Genomic DNA, 21,939 nt, shown 5'->3' with positions numbered 1-21,939 from the left:
CACCTAAAACTCCCAGTGAAAATCAATCCATGATTGGTAAGTCGTGGGCTGATAATTTAAACGCTTTTGCTTTGCTTTATTTAGAATGACATTGGATAGCAAATGAAAAATGAAGACGGACTACAAGAGAGATCACAGCAGGGGACATCCTCACATCTTGGTCATGTAGCAACAGCTGTCCCCATTGTACCTGGCTCTGAGGGCTCAACAGAATGAGTCCAGATGAAACTGTCATCCTTGAGAGCCTCTTTCAGGCTTCCCGATCTGAATCCCTCTTGCCCAGCCTGTGCTCTTGGGGCAGCCGAGGGACGCCGTCCATATGACAGCCTCGTTGTAGTTGTACAGCTCCTATTGACTGACACCCCTCTGAGTGCCCTCTGGCACAAAACACACCGCTGTCTCTATCATCCTTGTGACTGAAGAGGCTCTTCTTCAGAAATTGGCCATTGATAACAAGGTTAAATTCGGGTTCTGGAAAGCACTAGAGGACAAGGACTTGGCAGGGCAACGCTGTTTCCCAGCCCGTGGTGGCCAACCGTCAAGCGCTAGCTCTAGCCCTCTTCTCCTTCTCTCAGGCAGGAGTGCAGACAATGATACAAAGGCACCTGCCACGGAGGTGAGTCCACGTCCTCTTAAGTTTAGCCAATGGACTTGGCAGCAAACACAGCCCCCACTCGGCTTTTGGCATAGGCCAGAGTTTCCTCTTTGTACCCCAGCCTTGGGCGAGGACATCGAAATTGTTCTCCGCAAGGGTTGGCTCGCTCCAGAAGAAAGAGCTCCAAAGGCCAGTCAAAAGAACCAAGGGGAGGAAGACAGCCCCAAGCTAGCATTTCAATTACAGGCTGTGATGCAAAGCTGGTCATCCAGGTGCTTTTCCTTTGCGCAGGCTGGCTGTCCCCGTGTTTCAAAAGGACTCTGTGACCCACCTCAGGTGCATCCCCAGAGGCTACATAGAAACTCCAGAGAAGAAAGAACTGGCCAATTCTTTCTTTCAGGCACCAACTAAGCTGTCATCCACGGCTCTGACCCCATGCACTTAGTCTCACTGTTGTCATCAAGAAAACCCAGGCGCTTCTTACTCCGATAATCCCTTCAGATACTTTGGCCTGCTAGGCAAAAAAGCAAAAACAAAAACAAAACAAAAAACACTTGTTTCAGGGATTTGTCCTAGAATGAAAGCCAGGTTCAGTAAGCCAGGAAAGTTTCAAGAGCAAATGCATAGGGAAAAGGAGAGAGGTTTTGTGTGTGTAGAAGCTTGCCCAGCACAGATCTTTCTGCTGTAATCCAAGTTCCATATGGAATGACAGTGTCATTTCAGAGCCTTCCTGTTAAAAGCTCTTCCGTCAACTCTGCAAACTTACCTTCCAGCTGGGAGCAGTGATTATTAACCCAGCAGACAGGCGCTCTGTCAGATTCGCAAGAAAACAAATCTGCTCCAATGAAGGGAGTAAACAGCCCTTAATGTTCAGCTTAGGAAGTTTTCGCATTGATGCGACATAATTACCTTTCATTTCATGTAATGATACTATCACGTTTACTTTGTTCCTCCAATTCCAAAATTATAATACACTTCCTTTCCCTTGACTGGATGCTCAGGGTACTAAGGAGCTTGATTAACTAAATGGCATTTCCTCTTGCCATAAGGTAATTATTTGCATTTTATGCAGAATTCATTGTATGTACCTGGAAGCCATACATTTTGGGAAACTTTCATCAAATACACAAAAATATGAGGCAAATGCTTTTCTGTTACATAAAGGGCATTAACTCTTTGGATGTTTAAGACCTCACAAAGAAACAGCAACCATGCTCTAACGGATGTCTCTTATTTTATTGATTGAGGTGATTGTTAATTTCCAAAAAGACCTGCACTGTGATTACTAGAAACAAAGGCTAAGGACTCTCTCAGACCCCATTTTCCTTGGCTGGATGTGCATTTAAAATGAAACCATGGTGGTCTGGGGGTAGGCTCAGCAGAGCACTTGCCTTCTATGCGTGAGGCCCTGAGTTTAATTCCCATCACCAAAAAAGAGGAGTAAGCTTGATAAAGAAATTTATGTCTGTAGGGACTACCACTATGCATGTTCACATCCAACTTGATCACTGAGCTCTTCTTCGCAGAATGAGAACTGTAAGGGGCGTCCTCCACAAAATAAGATGGATGGTATTGATGTAGGCAGGTAGATAGGGAAAGGCCCTTGGCAATGAAAATTGAGATTTAACAGAGTCTCTGGGAAGGAGACTCTTAAGACTTGCAGATTCAAGAAAACAAAAGACCCAGAGGAAACCATCAGCAGACCCTGAGGATAATGGACCCCTCCCCAGGAGGTTCCCCAAAGAAGGCCATCACCACTCCCAACCTCCCTGGTAACCTTAGCAAGGAACTTTTACCTGGAAAAATAACCCCATGTGGGTGGGGGCAGGTTAAAGAAACCCTATAAAAGACACCTTGAACAGGGGCTGGAGAGATAGCACAGCGGGTAGGGCGTTTGCCTTGCACACGGCCGACCCGGGTTCAAATCCCAGCATCCCATATGGTCCCCTGAGCACGGCCAGGGGTAATTCCTGAGTGCAGAGCCAGGAGTAACCCCTGTGCATCGCCAGGTGTGACCCAAAAAGCAAAAAAAAAAAAAGACACCTTGAACAAAGGAAGGGCAGGGCGCACATATGCTGCCTGAGCCCAAGTGCTGCTTGTGCCCACGTGGCTGAGCACATGTGGTGCCCGAGCACATGTGTCACCCGCATCTCCCCCCTTGAGATGTGTACTTTCATGCTTTCGTGTCCAGTGCTAGGATGTGTGTAGAGCTTCCTCCACCCTTGGAGAAGCTCGCATTCTTTCTTGAGCACGTTACTCCTAACGTGCTTTTTCTTTTCCACTTATCCCTTCCTCCTTCCCTCAGAAACCTCTAAATGAAATCTATTTGCTTCACTGCTTGTCTACTCCTGAAATTCTTTTCCGCGAGCGAGACAAGAACCCAGTAACCCTGGGTCCTGGGTGGTAGAGGCGGCTGGGGAGAAAGTGACCGTCTTTCTCCTCCCTGCTTCACGTAAGTCACCCGTGGGGCCCACCAACATCAGTATCACCCACAAACAATGCTAGAAGAGAACCCATTGCACTGACCCTCTTTGGGATTTGTGTATTAGATGAGGCAAACGCCTGAAGGCAAGGCTCTGTCATTTCAAATTCTCTGATGGCAGAAACCTTTCCCACTGACTTGACCATCTTCTGCTGTGACTGTCTTAATACAAAAGGGGGGTGGGGCACTCAAATTATTTGCTTTTCTCCAGTTCCTTCTTTCCAGAGTTAGATGAGCCAAAACCACATTTCACATTGACCACTTAATTGACTGGCAGTTGGAAGTAGCTAAACTTTCCCCAACTTTTCCCAGTGTGGGTCAAGTCCACCTTGGAAAACAAAGCAGAAGTTTCCCCATCTCATTACTGATCTCCATTATTCAGGTTTTAGAATTGAATTCTTCTACATTAGGACAAGAACAACTCAGTTTAATTGCCCACTATGGGAATTGCTGGGAGAGGAACAGACTTGTGTGTTTTATGCGGTCCACATATTGGGCTACATTTCCGAGGCTCACAGGGTGAGGGAGAGGTCAGAAAATAAAGACTCTCAACTTTGGAAAATCAGGGCATATGGTCTGGAATTGCCCCTTTGCTGTCACCTTCTACGTTTCTCCCTACACTCAAACTTGGTTCATCATAATTGCAGGCCAATGCTTTAATAATTTTGTTGATGTTTTAATTTTCTCTTTAGTTCAAAATTCCAAAGTTCTATTTATAAAGTACAATATTTTGGCACTAAGCTCCCCACCCTCCACACTCAAACCAGCAGGATTTTATTCCACTGATCTCCAATATTAAAACTATGTGACATGAGATGTCTCCCACTCCTCTCCCTGATTATGAAACATATTCTTGTCTCTGTTGAGGTTAAGAAAGATGTTCACCAACTGAGAATGATGGTTGTCCGCCCTAGCGTTCTCCCCATGGCTACAGCCTGCATCCTCACTCCACTTCCAAGAGACGGGATTCATTATTTCTGGGATTTCCACTGCATCTCAAGTGCATTTTGTTACTGTGCTACATTCTAAAATCCTTTAAGGTAAGAACTTGTCTTGCTCATGTTGCTATTTTTAGTTGTGGGTGGTGCTCAATAAATAATGGCAGATATTAAACACAGTGCAGGGGAACTTTGAAAGGAAGCACATGCCCAATTAGGCTGAGAAAGCTCAGATCAAAGGATGCTGGGTGGGGGAATAAAAGGGACAGGTGGGTTGAACTGAGCTACACACATGTTACAGGGCTGAACAATTCAAGGGTGGCAAGCCAAGTTACTGAATATAGCCAGCCTAGTATGGACTGAAATCCAAGCCAGAGTCAACAAACCAAGAGAATGTGAACTTTCATTGTGAACACTATTCTGGCAAGCTAGAGGATATAGAATACAATCCCTGTGAGCCCCCAGCTTCGGGGGGGGTCACACCCAGCAATGATCAGGGGTTGCTCTTGAATCCGCATCCAGGGATCATTCCTGGTGGCGCTCAGGGGAACATACCAGCTGCAGGGATAGAACCTGGGTCAGCCATGTGCAAGGCAAGTACCCTACCTGCAGTGCTATTGCTCCAGCCTCCACCCCCAGCTTTTTCAGCAGAAATGAGATTCCTCTATGTGACTTAACCACCTCACATGACAGCTGTCAAGATGAAATGAAATCTCATGTCTTGCAAGAACATCCTAGACTTTTTGTAGTGTGCTATATAGTTACCTCAACTTATACTATGCAAATCAGAACACTTTCAAAACAAAAGGAAGTACTGTCAGTAACTGTGTCTGAAAAATACCCATCAAGCAAGACCCTCCCAGGCAAGCACATGTGGTTATATGGTGCCTCATCCATGTCTGTATTTACCTCACTCTATAGTCCGTGTCCACTGACAGCTGTGTTTACATCTACATTTATGTCTAAACTATATCAATCTGTAGCCACAACTATACCTATTATTGATGTTGTCACTATAACATTTATCTTTCAGTCCAGCTCTCCTTCCTGTATTCATTTCTTACGTCAGGAAAAGGAGGACACACCTCTTCTTTAAGTCTCTTTCTTTTCCCTGTGGCTCTCTCCTTTTCATCCAGTTTCCACCCCCCCCCCACGACTCTGCTCTTCTCTTTCCCAAGTACAATGAGAAACTGAGAAAATTTTCATTTTTCATCTGTCATGTTTCTTAAACAATACTCTCTCTTTTCCTCCTCACTCCCCAAACACTCCCAGTTGATGACAGAGAGAGAAAGTCAGGAAGGGGGCCCTCACCAAGAACTCCACCATGTTTGTATCCTAATCTGGACATTTTACCCTCGAGATCTGTGAAAAATCAATTTTTGCATTTAAGCCCTGTGGTGTGTGGTATCTTATTATACCAGTACAAAAGGTCAAAGACACCCAAGCATCGGATTTTTTTACTGCAATTCAAATAGTTCCAATGTGGAAAACTACCACTTTGCAACAGCACAACATCCATAAATGTACATAATGGTATTTCTGCTCACTTTGAACCCTGCATATTAGTAATCCTTTATTTTAAAAAGCCCTACAAAATAGGTTGTCCAATGCTACCCTGAATAATTGGGAACAGGAGTGGGAAGATGAAAACCGAACACAGTTTGAACACTCGGGCCACATTTTAATGACAGAACCATCTCATTATTCAGCTGTTAGACTCTGACTTTGATTATGTGAAATTCCTCCCATACTTTGTCCATCACTGGAAAGTAGTTTTGCTTCAATCAAAATAATCGTCTGATGTGGGTTATTGTCTAGATCCTAATCAGGCTTTTTTTTTTAAAAAAAAAAGAAGTCAGATCATCTCTTTCTAACAGTGTATTCAAAAGAGTGAAAAATTAAATGCAAAGGTGCTAATTACTAGCCACAGATAATTTCCAAATTGTTCTTTTAACTTCTGAAACAAATAAGTACAGATACACTCACCACTGAAAATCCGGGCTCCCTGGAAACTCTGGTAATTAGAGTATCTCTCAGTAATGGACATTACTCAGTAGGCAATAAAAAAAATCAGAATGATTTTCATTACTTACCCCCAAAAGTCATTAGTGATAAAGAAAGAACAAACATTTAGCAGAGAAGTGTGGCTCCAGACATCTTAACACGAAGTCTCTTAGAGGACTGGGAACTTACTCTTCAAGTAAACAAACCCCACAGATTTAGAAAAGTGACACTGGTAACTGGTTTTAAAACCTGCCATTTAGCATGAGTTCAGGCTCGATTAAATTGCAGATTTGCTCCTCCATGTCTTAACAGCTGGCAGAGGGCCAGTGTAAATGTTAAAAGAGACACCTGGTCTGGCCCCTAAAAATGTCAATGTCTCTAATGGAAATGCATGGAGGGAGAGCAAACGAAGTTGGGGAGGGGGCGTCTCTAAGCAACAGTCCTCAATATGGGCTTCTGTGTATCGATCCAGTAGCCTGGAATGTGTGGGAACCCAAACCCAAATTAATGGGAGAAGTCTGAGATACACTTTCAGTTCATAATCCCTAGCTTTTGAAAACGACTTCTTTGCAGAAACAGTTCTTGTCTTGAGTCAAAACGTGGAGGCCCCTTCAAGTGAACGAATTAGGGAAATTCATAAACATGATACAAAACAGATGGGCAAAATCTTCTAGCAGCATAAAGGATTTGGGAATATTCTGAACAGAATAATCCAGAATCCAGGATTGAAACAAAGCAATTGACATTCTTTCTGGCCCTCTAGCTTTGTTGGGGAATTCCGCTACCCTTACCATTGCCACTATAGCTGCTCTGTGAGCACATCTTTGGGGGTAGCCTTGAAGCAGCAGCAAGAAGCTCTCGAGTGGGTCATGTTCAAAGGCAACTGGAATCTTCCTATGATAACCTAGAAGCAAGCTCTGGACTAATAAGCTGTGCTTTGTGCTTTGGGGAGAGGGAGAGGGAGAGGGAGAGAGAGGAGAGAGGAGAGAGGTGAGAGGAGAGAGGCGAGAGGAGAGAGGCGAGACAAGAGACGAGAGAGGAGAGAGGAGAGAGGAGAGAGGGAGTGTGCGCATGCAGGGTTGGGATGGAGGTGGGGCAGGAGGGGGCAGTTATCTCCTCTATATTTATAGAAAAGTAAGAGATAGAGGTCACAGAGACTGGGAAATGGACCCCAAGACCCCAACACTTACGTGAGTTAGGTCTCTAACTGTGCTATCATGGTAGTACTGGAAATCCAAAGGCCAAAGCCCTCCAAACCAATCTTGACTTTTTTTTTTCAAAAAAATGTCCTTTCTCATGGCAATCATGACTTTGTTAATCAGGCTACAAAGAATGCAGACTGGACCAAAGAATGCAGACTGCGGTGTGAATATGGCCCCCCCTGCCTTGAACTCCAATTTCTGTTCATTTGTATTAGGTTAGGACCAACTATCCTTTCTGAGTTCAAAGAGATTTCACTTATTTCTCATAATTAAGAATATTTCACTTTGGTTGAAAAAAAAAGCTGGGTGAAACCTCACTCTTTTTGACAAGTGCAATATAAGCACTTTTCTTGACAGTTGCAAAAACCAGAGCACTGCAACCACTGTGAAAATCAGTAATGCGTTTACTTTTTTGAGGAACCAAGTCAAAAAATAAATATAGTTATCATATGACCCACCAGTTTCACTTTTAGAAATACAACAGAAAGAATGGAAAGAATGGCCTCGGATACTTGTACACCCAAACCCACAAAATATTAGTACAAAAGCCACTGGATGGAAACAACTCAAGTATCCCCTACTCAAGTATCCCCTGGCATAAGAATGGATAAACAAATATGGTACATCCACACAATGGAATATTATTCAGTCTTAAAAATGAAGGAAATTCATAGATAAGCCACAACATCTGTGATCTTGGGGGCATTTTACTATGTGAAGCAATCCAGATACAAGTAAATGATCTATGCTTTTACTTATAGGAGGTTCCTAGCACAAAGACCAGTGGTGGGGATGAGAGGAATGAGGAATTATTTAAGGAATGAGGAATTATATAACAACTCTGTTGGAGAAGATGGAAAAAGTTCTGGAAATGGACAATGATGACGGTTACACAGATTTTATAAATAACTTAATACAGTGAATCACACTTAAAAAGATGAAAATGGCAAATAGCATTTACCAGTACATTTCATAACCATTAGATGTAACTAATGAAAAGGAAAACAGAGGACTATCAAAATCTGAATGATCAGCACAACATACCAGGAGAAACTGATGAAAGAAACCATTTGGCACATAATCCTTTTTGATGTTTCTATCCTAGTTTCTGATAAGCCAATAACACTTCTATCTCGACTCTTTCCATAAGCTCTTTAATTGAAAATAAATTAAATAATTCGCCATGGTTTGGGGGACACACCCAGCTGTGCTCAGGGCTTACTCCTGGCTCTGAGCCAAGGATCACTCCAGGTGGTGCTCAGGGCACCATATGGGGTGCCAGTGGATTGAGCCCCAGTCAGCTGTGCACAAGGCAAGCACCCTGCCTGCTGTACTATTTCTCTGGTCCATCCGCAAGCTTTCTAACTGCCTTGCCTCCAAAAGAAATTTCAGTTACTTGTCTCAGACAGAGAACAAGAGTGGCTAGGATTTATGGAGGCACACTTTTGCTTCAGTCTGGTTTACCATGGAAGACAGTCAACTGTCACTCTAAGATGGCACCTGTCCAAGAATAAAGCTACCTCATGTCCCAACATGCAGGAAGCACAGGCGACTGAGAGCCTTGAGTGATGGCTTTGAAACACCTCTGACGCTAATCTAACTTCATTCATTTTCTCAGGGAAAGAGTCAACACAGAGGCACCACGGAAGCCAAGGGTTTTACCGTCCCACATACTTGATGAAGCAGTCTCGGCCATCCCGGTTGGCCGTCATCTCCCATCCATAGGGTGGCCCCTGGTTCAAGCCCCAGGTTCCTGAAGGAGGTGGCCAGCCTGAAGACTTCGTCCTGTGGCTGGAAGAAAAAAGAAAGAAGAGCATTACTACATCTGACTCCTAACTCAGGGGCCCTGAGGCCAGCAATTAGAATGCCTAGGGACAGGGACCACCCTAGGTGTTTTCCTTCTAGTATCTTGCTTCCTTTTTTCATAGATGCCCTCCATGGTTTTGGAATTCTGGAGAACCCAGCCACAGACATGCTTAAGGCCACTCTCCATATGCTTGGATGAGCCTCACACATGAAGGAACTGACAGAGAAACCCAGGTATGCAGGACCCGTGGCTGAGATCTCCAAGCCTGCTCAGATCAGGACTGGGCCTCCTCCTCCTCTCCCTCTTGGAGAGCCCGGCAAGCTACCGAGAGTATCCCACCCGAATGGCAGAGCCTGGCAAGCTACCCGTGGTGTACTTGATATGCCAAAATCAGTAACAATGATGGCCCTCATTCCTCTGACCCTGAAATAGCCCCCGATACGCCATTGGGCTACACTAGCACGCGGCAGAGACAGATGGAGACATTACTGGTGCCCTCTCGAGCAAATCGATGAACAAGATGACAGTGATACAGTGATATAGTGACACCCTCCATGGTAGATACAATTATATATTGGTGGCTCAGAAAAACAAAGCAAAGTCAGTTTTCTGAGGCTATACAGGCCAATATTTTAAAATTTTTTATATACATATATTTTAGTGAATCACCATGAGGTACAGTTACAAAATTCCAAACTTTCATGATTACATTTCAGTCATACAATTATCTAGTACCCATCCTTCTACCAGTGCCCATTCTCTACCATGAATGTTTCCAGTATCCTTCCCGCCACCCCACCCATTTTCCCCTTGCCTCTGTGGCAGGCACATTCCGTTTTATTCTCTCCTTTTGGGCGTTATGGTTTGCAATACAGGGAGGAAGTGACCATCATCTTTGGTCTATAGTCTTCTAGAAGGGACCACTAAGTGAATGATGGTTGGTTGGCTCGCAGGGGATGGTAAAGCGTACTGAAAGTATAGAGGCCAATTTTTAACAAATGTTTAGCATATTTTCTATGACACCATGCAGCTGAGAACAGACAGAAGGCAAGTTATGCAATAGAGATTTCAGAGCACTTTAGACATATATATCTGTAACTGTTGCTTTAACGAAGAGCAAGCAAATCACCGAGTTTTCAGGAGGCCTCGAAGTAAAATACAAATTTTGCAGTCTTGAGATGGAGAGATAGTACAGCGGGTAGAGCTCTTGCCTTGCATGCTGTCAACCCGGGTTCTATCCCCTGTTGGATATCATTGGTTTGTCCTTTCCCCTTGCCACTAGGAGCTTAGGTTTATCAGTCACACCCATCAAAGTGCTCCCGAGTCACTCCCATTCTTTTGTTTATCTGTAACCAATTCTACCAGTTTATCTGCTCTTCCCTTAATCAAACTCTGTTAATTGGTAAGGTCAGAACTTCCTAGGACACTGAATATTATAACATTGCCTTTCTCTCCTCTTTATGCCTTTTGAATAATTTACTTTAAAGCTATGTCTTTTTTGTATAGACACAAGAAGACAATATTATGTTTTTATAACTTAAGACTTAATTGGCCTCGATATTCCCTCCTGGGCATCTGCTTTCTCCACTTAAGCCTCAGTTGCCCTCAGTTCCTAGCACCCCAAAGTAGGGTCCCCGACGTGGGACGGGAAGGATCCAGGGCAAGCGGTGAGTTATGTGCTACCCTGGCATCGAGATGGGCCTGGCCAAAGTGCCTAATTCTTAACTATAACTTAAGAACTTGATCATAGACAAATGCTGTCATGATCCAATAGTAATTATGAGACTGGGACCCTGCCAGGGATAGGAAAGACTGATCTGGCACTGTAGTCTGAGATTGAGATGGCCCCAGGAGAGCAATTCTATAAGCTTTAATGCATCTCTTATTGTGTCCATACAAAATGATTAATATTATGAATTCTTATACGTTTGCTGGCTGAGGAGAAGAGAAACACATTCATGGGACTCTGCCCTTGGGTGGGTCCTCCTGCTGAAAGAGAGATTCTGTCCTAGTGAAGGCATTCCCCTAAGAGATAGAACTATACCCCCTATGGATTGTAACCACACCTTTAGATAAGCCCCAGGCTGCTGGGGGACGGGGAGATTTAAGGTAGCTGTGTGAGGGGGCAGGGGAAGAGTTCCAGAGGAGAGTGTTTAGAGGGAAGATTGGAATAAACTGCAAGTGAGACCAACCATCTTGGCTCCGTTCCTTCCTTCGCCTGCCACATCTTCGCCATCAACCTCCCCGGGGTGGGGGAAGCGGCTGGAGGCTACCGAACTCGGGTGGCGGGAGAGACAGCTGCTGCCCTAGGCCCTGTGCCTGGCTCGGTGCGGTGAGGCGTCCCTCCCTCGCCCGCGCCCTTTTATTTTTATTTTTATACAATCCCCGGCATCACATATAGTCACCTGAGCACCACCAAGAGTGATTCCTGAGTACTGAGCCAGGAGTAACCTGTTATCACTTGGTGTGGCCCAAAATGAAACAAAACAGAAATCAAATTTTGCAGTCCGCCCTCGGGCACTCGAGTTTTTTTCCAGATCCTGGCTATTGTAAACAGTGCTGCAATGAACACGTAAGGGCAGATGTCATTTCTACTGTACTTTTTTTTGATCTCTGGGATATATTCCCAGAAGTGGTATTGCTGGGTCAAATAGGAGTTCAATTTCTAATTTTTTTGAGAAGCATCCATACTGTTTTCCAACTGAAATGCAAGCACGAACATTCGTAAGTCTGTAACTGTACCCTCACGGCGATTCACTAATAAAAATTTTTTAAAAAAATTTGCAGTCTGAAAACCACACTCAAGTCCAGGTATCCCTAAGATCTTGGGCAAACTCTCCACTGAAGTTGCATAAAAAAAATCCATACATTAACATTCTAAATTTCTATTGCACACCGTCAAGTTTGACTCCTCAGCAAAGCAAAAGAATGAGTTAAGGAGAACTTGTAGAAGTGTGCTTTTCTGCAAGGAAGGCAAGAGGGAAGTGTCTCCATATGACCAGCAGTGGTGACAGGCAGCCTAAACAGAGAACTGGGGCCCGTTTCTGGTGCATCACGAATCCTGGCCCAGGACCTGCATAAATCCTGCCATCCAGGACACAGGCTCACTCCCTCCCACGCTCAGCTCACATATCCGATCATCACCCAATACTTCTCAAGGGCAATAAGCCCGTTTCCTGTAAGTTTTCTGGAAAGTAACTCTTTTGCATTGTTTCAACCACCTCTGTGGCTTTTTTGAACTTCCTTTCAGTTTCCTCCAACCCGTCATAGAGTGTGGGGGGGGCCAAAGAGTTCACAAACTAAATACAGATCTGGCACATTTAGAATGGACCCATACGAACATTTCTTGCCCCTTGAGTATTTAAAGAAAAGGCAAGGCAACAGTTTTTGTTCCTCTTCTTTGCACGAAAGTCAGCAGTGGCAATTTCCTCTGGTAGTTTTTTTTTTTTTTTAATGTGCTGCTTGCCTGCGGTGAGAGAACACATGAATTTACCGCCTGGAGGGCCTACAGAAAAAAATATAATACCACACCAATCCCTTTGCAGGAGCTGAGAACGCCTTTAGAATGCTGTCTAAGGCGCAGCCCAGAGCACAGTCCCCGAGAGGGAGGAATGTCCCATCCCGCTTTTCAAATAGGGGTTGTGCAAGGAACAGTTCAGTAAGAAGTCACAGGAAGCAGATTCTTGTGGATGAAGGGAGGAAAAATGCAGAGAAGGGAACTATTCTGGATTCCTGAAGTAGGGACTGCGGCGGCATGCTAATATTTTTCAGAGGCTAACTTGTCTTTAAAAATGGCGGGGAGGGCATTTGCCTTGCATGCGGCTGCCCTGGGTTCTATTCCCGGCATCCCATATGGTCTCCCAAGCACTGCCAGGAGTGATTCCTGAATGCGAAGCCAGGAGTAAACCCTGAGCATTGCTGGGTGTGACCCCAAAAAGCAAAAAAATAAAAAAATAAAAATGGTCTCATCTCTCCTTTTATTTTCTTTCCTGTTTTTCTTTGCTTCATTTTTTTCTCCCCTGAAGTCTAAATGACTAAAAGACCCAGGGCTCAGAATGAACCGACATGTAAAATACAGCAAGACATTAACAAGATAGAGGAAGCCTAAATTCTATGTTAAATCACACTCTATCCTATATAGTGTTTTCAGGAAACAGTGGCCAAGACTCCGAGAGAGAAGACATCCATCAGAAAAGCATTAGTGGTTCTTTTTTTGATAACAAATTATAGGCTTGTTTTTTTTATTTCACAGCAATAGATGGTTCTCTAAAAGTCTCATGCATTAGTAGAATTTAGTGAATGAAAAGTGCAAGTAGCATCAAAACACACCTTGTAAGTAGTTCACCATGAGAAACTCAAGAAAAATCAAGGTTACAGTATGAAGGATTTGGTTCCCACCTTTTCCAGTGTGATTATTGCAGACCAGCCCCAGTAATGTCCCACATTGGCAGCCAGTGACTTCCCCTCTCCTTACTGGGAAGATGTTCCAGGACCCAACTAGCTCCCACCTCCAGGGCTGCACCGAAGTCCCCACGCCCCCTCCAGCAGTGCTGCAAGATGGCTTGTTTTCCACATGAGCACAAAGAGGAAGGTGCTTGCAGAGCAGACGGCGGGCTGGGGTTCACGCAAGAGTTTCCGGTGCTTTGACCTTGGAGCCCTCTCCACTGTGAAACATGTGCTGGTCCTCTGGAGGAGCCAGGAGTTTGGTGCTAAAATTCTAATCACGAGGCCACCCTATTCCAGTGTCAGAGCTAAGTCCCATTCCACAGAGTCCCCGCACATCCTTCCGAGGGCCTAAGGCCTCTTTATACTTCTCCTCTGTGAATGCCAGGTTACTTGTCTTGTACAAGGATCTATTATTCTCAAAGCTCCTTTCAACTCGCTGGATCCCACAGACACTCCCGTGAGCTTGATTGCCAGCGCTGCAGAGGAGGGCTTCAGGCCTGGACAAGGAGAGCTTCCCGCTGCAGGCTGCCACGTTGAGCAAGTACCAACCCAGGTAGTTCCTGGTCAATGTGAATGTCACACAAACAGCATGGCGTAGCAGAAGCAAATTTCATAACATATCGGGGCGGGGGGAGCTATTTATGCTAAGGCATTTATCCCTTCTCTAGCTTAAATGTAAATTCAAGTGTGCATCCTGTATTTTAACTGCAGACTTTTTTTTCCAGATACACACAGCAGATTCTATGGCAGGATAAAAGAGAAGAGCTGGGGCTGGAGCAATAGCACAGCAGGTAGGGCATTTGCCTTGCACGCGGCCAAGCCGGGTTCGATTCCTAGCATCCCTAAGAACCACCAGGAGTAATTCCTGAATGCAGAGCCAGGAGTAACCCCTGTGCATCACCGGGTGTGACCAAAAAAAAAAAAAAAGATAGAAGAGCTTTGGGGCCGGACCCATAGTACAGAAGATAGAGCACTAACCCTACAGAAACTGAGAACTGGTCTTCAGCAGGAAGCTTACCATGGGGTATGGAGTGGGGGAGGTTGTGGATTTGGGGGCACTGGGACAATGTAGAGGTAAGCAGACACTCTACTGGAAGGTTTTATGTATGAAACCTTCTCAGTAAGTTTTTTTGACCGTGATGCCTAAAATAAAATTAAAGAAAGACTATGTATATTAGAGCAATGGATTTGCTGGCCTGAGGTCCCGCATGCAGCACCTAGAAACGTGTTTGCGATGCAAATTCTTGGGCACCACCCAAGACCAGCTGAATCTGGAGCTGTGCAGTTAATTCAGCAATCTGTGTTTCGCAAAGCAGTTCCCTCAACTTTGGGACTCACTGGGTTAGAAACACTCTCTTAAATCGAGGTTCTGCCCTTTTATTTCCAATGCATTGAGCAAGTTGCTTGCCTCCATAAACAACTCAGTCCCAACTACTCATCTGTAAAATGACAGTAAGAGAACCACGTCCTTGGCAAAGTCTTAACTGAGATTTGTAAAACACTAAAGGTGCTGTCTGGCCCCTAGTATAGTAAGTGCTAGAAAGTGTCTATTAAAGAAGATCTTCCCTACCCCCTCAAGAAAACACGGGACTTCTCGTAGTTAAGCAGCTATAAATGACTTTATTGATTCTTAAAATAGAATAAAGGGGAAAAGCTCTGCCATGTATTTTCTCCCAGTCTGCCAAGCTCAGGGCAAGAAGGGGCTGAAACACCCCAGTTCCACTTTCCTGGAAGGTCAGAAGTTGAGCAGTTCAGCCCTTCTCCGAGGAGACAGAAACAAGGAACGTTTTTACCGGGAGCTGGCAGCCCCGTTGTGTGTGACCCATGTCACGGAGGGCCAATGTCCCCTCTGCTCTGGTGAGGTCCTGCAATTCCTTGCCACTTGGATGTCTGTAACTTCAACCTGAGATCATGACTGTGTGAACCACTTTCAAACACTTAGCTCAGCCTTAAAAATAGTGACCTACATTGGCAGGGCTATTTAAGTCACTCCAGAAATGAAGAAACTCTCTACCATGGACTGAACTGGTTCTCAACTTTGCGCCTCATCCATCTGCCACAGACTGAAATTGTCCAGGACAGAAAAGATCTTCATACTTTTTCTGAAGTGAGAGCAGCTCGAAAGTGCCCCAGCTACATACAGAACGGTTAGCGCTGGCTGCACCAATCCAGGGCCACCTCCTCTACATGCCCTGAAGCCCTGTGGCCCATCTTGGTGGGCAATGGGCCCCAGGAGGAGACAGACTTAGAATCCATCTTCTAGCCACGAAGGTCATCCAAGTTTCCTTAGAAACACACTCCAGTACCAGCGAAAGGGAAGCTATGCTGGATTGAGGAGACATCCCAAAGTCCTAAATCACATTCAAATCCTGCCACTTACCAACTTTTGACTGTGACTAGACGCTCAGTGCCTGGTTTTTATGAGGAGTACAACAGAATGTCTCACCCAGTGATTCCCCCAGGAGTGCACCCTGGAGATGGTTGGGAATACCTGGAGATGTATTGGGCTGTCACAATTGAAGCGGGGCATGGTTTATGGCATCTAAAGGGTAGAGATCATGGATGCTGCTAGGGCAGCCCTCAGCCCAAGAATGATCCAGGCCTAATGGTAGAAGTGATTCTCTCACCTTCACTGTACAATTCTGTTTTTTTTTTTTTGGGGGGGGGTTGCTGGGGTTTGGGCTGTATGCAGGGCTTATTCCTGGCTCTGCGCTCAGGGATCATGCCAGGCAGGCTCAAGAAACCATACAGGGTGCTGGAGATAGAACCCAGGTCTTCCTGTGTTCAAGGTGCGAGGCAATTGCTTTACCTGCTGTGCTATCACTCGAGCCCCCAGCTCTTAGCACAACACAGCTCATGGTTCCAACTGGAGCCTAATGACATAAGTCGAGACGATAGCTATAGCAGAGGGCATGAGTGCCAATCTGGTTTATCAATAGCAGCTTCCTGGCTCTAGAAGGTTTGGGGGGAATTTCTTAGGTTTTCTGCATTTTTGTTGTATGTATGAAATGGCAATAACAGCCAGCAGTGATGCCAGGCAGCTAAGAGAGATTCACAGAGTCTGACAGACCAGCGATGGAACAGTCCTGGCCAACGGAAGGTGCCGAGACGGTGATGATAAGGAAAGTGACTTGAGGATTTGACTCGACCTTCTAAACAGCACTTTTCCTGGGAAGGTTTCTCCTGCTTTTTCAGCTCCATCTCAGTGTACACCACGGTGTCACCGAGGCATGCATGCTTCTCTTTTAAAGAGGATGAAAATGAGGCCCAGAAAGAATGTGTCTCTCTCTCAAGGTCCAGCGGGGGCATCTGATTCTCTTCACCATGGGGATACCGGGGCAGCAACCTCATTAGAATGGAGACTTTCTGGCAAGCGCTGTGGCACAGAGGTGGCCTCGGAAAAATGGAGAGAAGCAGAGCCTACCACCTGCACCCCGAACCAAGCTCCTGGTTCACAGTGCATCCAGGACTGAATTTAGAAGCTTCCTGCTCTGGATTCCGTTATTTACAAAGAGTCTTAACTGACTTCCACCTTTGAGCCTCCTTAGTAATATGTAGGACCAGTGGACAGGATTAAGCTGCGTCCTTTGAACCTGGTGTTGAGAAATGTTTCTCTGCCATGTCTATTTCAGATAGGAGAGAACCGAAGCCACATCCCTTCAATAATTCATCCCCGCACCCAGTAACACTCTACAAATCCACCAAAATAAAATGTGACCTAGTGCTGGATCATCCTTATCTCTTTGAACTCACGAAGATTACTTTGAGAATCACCCAGGGTTCTATGGTGTTACAGATCCTGTTTTAACATGTGGCACATCTTCTCATTTCTTTTGCTCCACAGTGGTTGGGGTAGAGTCCCCAAACAGACAGAGGCTATTCCGAGCGTCTGCAAGGCTGCTAAGGCAGTATGGCTAAGGGGAAAGGAAACAGAGAGAAAGGAAAGAAAATTTTTGAATCCTTTGCAGGATTCTGTCTGCAAAGTTTTCTGCCCTGTGGCACAGCCAACCCACCAAGTATTTGGTTGCAGTTATTCCCGAGGTTGGCATAAACACATCCTGCGTGAACTGTGTTCTCTTCTTTCTCCGAATCCAACTCCCTCCATCCAACCTGGCTTCAGAGCAGTCATCACAGGATTCAAATCTCAGACAGACATGGGGTGGCGTGGGTGGAGGCACCCCTTTATTAGGAGCTTTGCATGCAGGTGCACATGAAGATGACCATTTTCAAAAGGTGAAAATCAAAACCGCCACACAGGCACAAGACTATTCCTCTAAAGTTTTTTGGGTGGTGGTGGGTTGATTTCTTCTTTTTAGGTTTTTGGGTCACACCTGGCAGTGCTTAGAGCCTGCTGCTTGCTCTGTGCTTAGGGATCACTCTTGGTAGGCTTGTGGGAACTTATAGGGTGCTGGGGATCAAATCTCGGTTGGCTGCACGCAAGGCGAGTGCCCTGCTGGCTGTACTATCACTCTGACTCCTCTATTTTTAAGATTCTCCTATTCTTATGACAAGAAGGACAGGAAGTACAGTAAGGGGGGGGGAGCGAGGAGAGCAAGCTAGTGAAAATTATTCTCAATATTAATACCAAGCCTTATGGTAGCAGAAATCCCCAAATATATTTATTACGAAACTGCTTTAGTTGAGCAGAATTGTATTATTAATCAAGAGTTAAACTATGGTAAAAGACATTTGGATGCATATTTTCATAAGCGCATATAAACATTTTTCTGATTATTTTCATTTGTGTCACTGCATGATTTACCAACCCACAAAATGAAACTAATTGTGTGATTATATTTCCATGAGTTCTAATATAAACATCTCACTAACCTGTGAATTACTTGTTTCCAAATTGGTATCTGGGAGAATTACTAGGAAAATTAAATTTGCACTAACTGACTCTCCCTCCAAAATGTGCAATGCTCTGTCAACAATCCTGGCACAGAAGCGAGGCATGCTATGATGTGAGGCCACAGACCTAGACTCCCCCAATATTGTGATTATTATTCTTCTCACACATTAGCACAGATTGTAAGTATTGATTGTGGACCTCATATGTATCACATGCTGTTCTAGGTACTCGGCATTAATCTATGGGAAAAAATGACTCATGAAAATCAGGTCTGTCAGCCACAGGAGAAAATAACCACCTCCAATGACATAGCCCAGATCTTTTCTTTTTTAATAAACATTTTATTTTTATAAAGTAGTTCACAATATTTAATTACATTTAATATTTGAACACCAATCCCACCACCATTACAGCACCCCACCACCGTATTTCAGATGTTTCCATCCCGAGCCCCAACACCTGCTCCAAAGCAGAACTGAAATCATTCATTGTCTTTTTTTTTGTTATAAATATTTTTTTAAAAATGATAGCTCATGGGGTCGGAGCGATAGCACAGCGGGTAGGGTGTTTGCCTTGCACGCGGCCGACCCGGGTTCGATCCCCGGCATCCCATATGGTCCCCCAAGCACCGCCAGGAGTAATTCCTGAGTGCAAAGCCAGGAATAACCCCTGAGCATCGCTGGTGTGACCCAAAAAGCAAAAAAAAAAAAAGATAGCCCAGATCTCTTCTAGCCTTGCATTCTATTAATTCCATTAATTCTGTGAGCACAGGAATGGTTTGGTGGCGAAAGCACCTGCCTTATAAGTGTGAGGCCATGAATTCAATCTCCAGTGCCAGCCATGTGTGCCAATATGACATCTCCAGTGCATAATAGCCAGGAGTGTGAGCACTGAAACTAGGGCACTAGTGCCCCATGAGCACTGCAACTAAAGTATGCACTCCATAGCGAGCACCACAACCAGATGTCATGTTCAAGCACCGCAGTTAAAGAGTGCAAGCTCCCGTGAGCACTGTGGGCACATGTGGGATCACAAAAGTCAAATGGTAGAGCACTACCACCAAGCCTGTCTATGAGCTCCAGTCATCCCAACAACTGTAATAGCATCAAAGGGAAGGAAGGGGGCAAACCCAACCAACGTGTCTGTCATTCCCTGCCTACACACTCTCTGTTCATCTCTCCGGAATATCTTTGCTGATTTAGTTACAACGTTTCTTTCCCACCCTACCTTCCAATCCCTGTTCAAGACCGATCCATTTTACAGACCCATTATCAAATGCTACCTCCTGCAGAAAGCAATCTCAGATTGTCTTTGCCCTAAAATATGACCTCAGCTCCCTATGCTGCTAGGAAGATACATTGTACATCACTGAGGCAGCATCTACCTTGTATAGTATGGAGAGCTGTGTAAATACAGATTTTCTCCTATTACAAGATCCTGAAAGAGTTCATCCATTAAAACAGTCTATATGCCGCACTTAGCATTGCAACTTGTTCATAGAGTCACTGCAACTTGAACTTTCTTTTGCCTCCACCAAGTGAAATGATCTCTTATTCACCTGTGAAATTCCCTAGACCATTGTTTCCTTTAAGGAGTGAGTCTTCATCTTTCTACCCCTGTAGTTCAAGCAGTACTTGACATAGATGTGCTGTGTGTAGTATTGACTAACTGAGCAGATATGCAAATTTTCAGTTACATTTGGTTTGGACTGGAGCGATAGCACAGCAGGTAGGGCATTTGCCTTGCACGTGGCTGACCTGGGTTTGATTCCTCTGTCCCTCTCGGAGGGTCCAGCAAGCTACCAAGGGTATCCCACCTGCACGGCAGAGCCTGGCAAGCTATCCGCGGAGTATTCAATATTCCCCAAACAGTAACAAGTCTCACAATGGAGATGTTACTGGTGCTCATTCGAGCAAATCAAAATCGATGAGCAACAGACGACAGTGCAACAGTGCTATATTTGCTTTACAAAGTGCAAATAAAAATGTACAAAATGTATAGAAATAGGATTGCATTTTGGCTTTGGGAGAAACTAAAAGTATAGAAGCAATAACATAACCTCTTGATATCTCTTGCTGAATGACTGGGTGGATCTAAGTCTCAGCATGAGCACAATAAAATTAGACACAGGACCCATGGAACTTTAGGGCTCCCCTTTGAGTTCAACTACTGCTAACAAGGATTTCACAAGATAGATGTAACAGCCCAAAGGCAACACCATGCTCAACAAGAGCTTGCAGCCTCAGCACTTTTGAAAGCTTCCAGTTTTGTGAAGACTAAAATACAATGTAGAGGCCACAAAAGGAAACCAAAAAGTTTAAAGGAAAAGCATACAGATGCTAAATTTTAAAGCCTTTATCAGTTTCCTGGATAGAAGGTTGTTTTCATCTTTGACTATGTTCCTTTATCAGGACATGATTTTTCGTGGGGATGGAGAGCTAGAATGGTGATAGCATCCCTGACTTCTTATTTTGGTAAACTTCAATCATAAAAATACTTGAGGGGGTGCAAAAAATACTTGAAAGGAGTAGGGACTGGAGTGGTAGCACAGCAGTAAGGCATTTGCCTTGCATGTGGCCGACCTAAGTTCGATTCCCAGTATCCCATATGGTTCCCTGAGCACCACCAGGAGTAATTTCTGAGGATAGAACCAGGAGTAACCCCTGTGAATTGCTGGGTATGATCCAAAGAGCAAAAAAAAAGGAGAGTGCAACCACTATTCTTCTACTCTACCTACAGCAGTAGTTCTCAACAAGGCGAGACAACAACTGTCTCCCTGTGGACATTTAACACTATCTAGAGACAGTTTTGATGGTCACACTGGGGGTAGTGTAGTGCTACTAGTGTCTAATGGGTATGGATTGAAGATACTATTAAACAGTCTACAGAAAACAAGGATGGTCTTCAAGTTGAAGGCCCAGCCACAGAACTAGGTTGATTCATGGTTCTTGCAACATATTTTGCAACATTTGTCCTATTCCTCTCTTGTTCCTTATCCTCTCTCTCTCCATATATATACATGAAAAGATGTTGACTTGAACTATTTGATGTATACACATCAGGACACTTCACCCCCAAAAGGGTATTCTTGAAAACCACAAAACCACACCATACTAAATCTTAAAACACATGCAATATTATTGGATATATAGCACCAGTTCAAAGGTCCAAATATACTAATGGTTTTATTTTTTTAGACTTTTTGTTTTATGGTAACATCCAGCAGTATTCATGGGTTATTCCTGGCTCTGCATTCAGGAATCACTACTGGTAATGCTCAGGGGACCATATGTGGTATAGGGAATCAAACCTAAGTCAGTTATGTGCAAGGCAAGCACCTTAACTGCTGTATAATCCATCTTGCTGGGCTTTTTGTCCTGATTCAGTATCTGATCAGACTTCATGTTTTATATGTAGTTATTCAACTATGTTTTAAGAAAATGCCAAATATTATAAATTTAAGACTTGAGGAAACATGATACAAACTTTTCCTTCAAAACTCAGCAATATTCTGTCTGTCCCTCTCTTCCTGACTCATTTCACTTAGCATGATACTCTCCATGATAAAATGTTTCTTAAAAACCCCCACAAAACTCAGCAATAATGACCAACA

The 21,939-nt window shown here is 44.4% G+C and overlaps 1 protein-coding gene across 5 annotated transcripts in view; it reads right to left on the bottom strand.

Moving 5' to 3' along the window:
- FRMPD4 (FERM and PDZ domain containing 4) overlaps positions 1-21,939 on the bottom strand; it is a 574,641-nt gene that overhangs the window by 194,600 nt on the left and 358,102 nt on the right. For all 5 annotated transcript variants that reach the window (XM_055120214.1, XM_055120217.1, XM_055120213.1 and 2 more), the window contains exon 2: positions 8,896-9,012. In XM_055120214.1, coding sequence (XP_054976189.1) covers positions 8,896-9,012 — 117 coding nt within the window. The remainder of the gene's footprint in view (positions 1-8,895; positions 9,013-21,939) is intronic.

Source organism: Sorex araneus, chromosome X, assembly GCF_027595985.1.
Source record: "Sorex araneus isolate mSorAra2 chromosome X, mSorAra2.pri, whole genome shotgun sequence".
In the NCBI taxonomy this organism is placed as follows: domain Eukaryota; kingdom Metazoa; phylum Chordata; class Mammalia; order Eulipotyphla; family Soricidae; genus Sorex; species Sorex araneus.
Note: the sequence above shows the minus strand (reverse complement) of the source record. Positions and strands in the feature narration are given on the sequence as shown.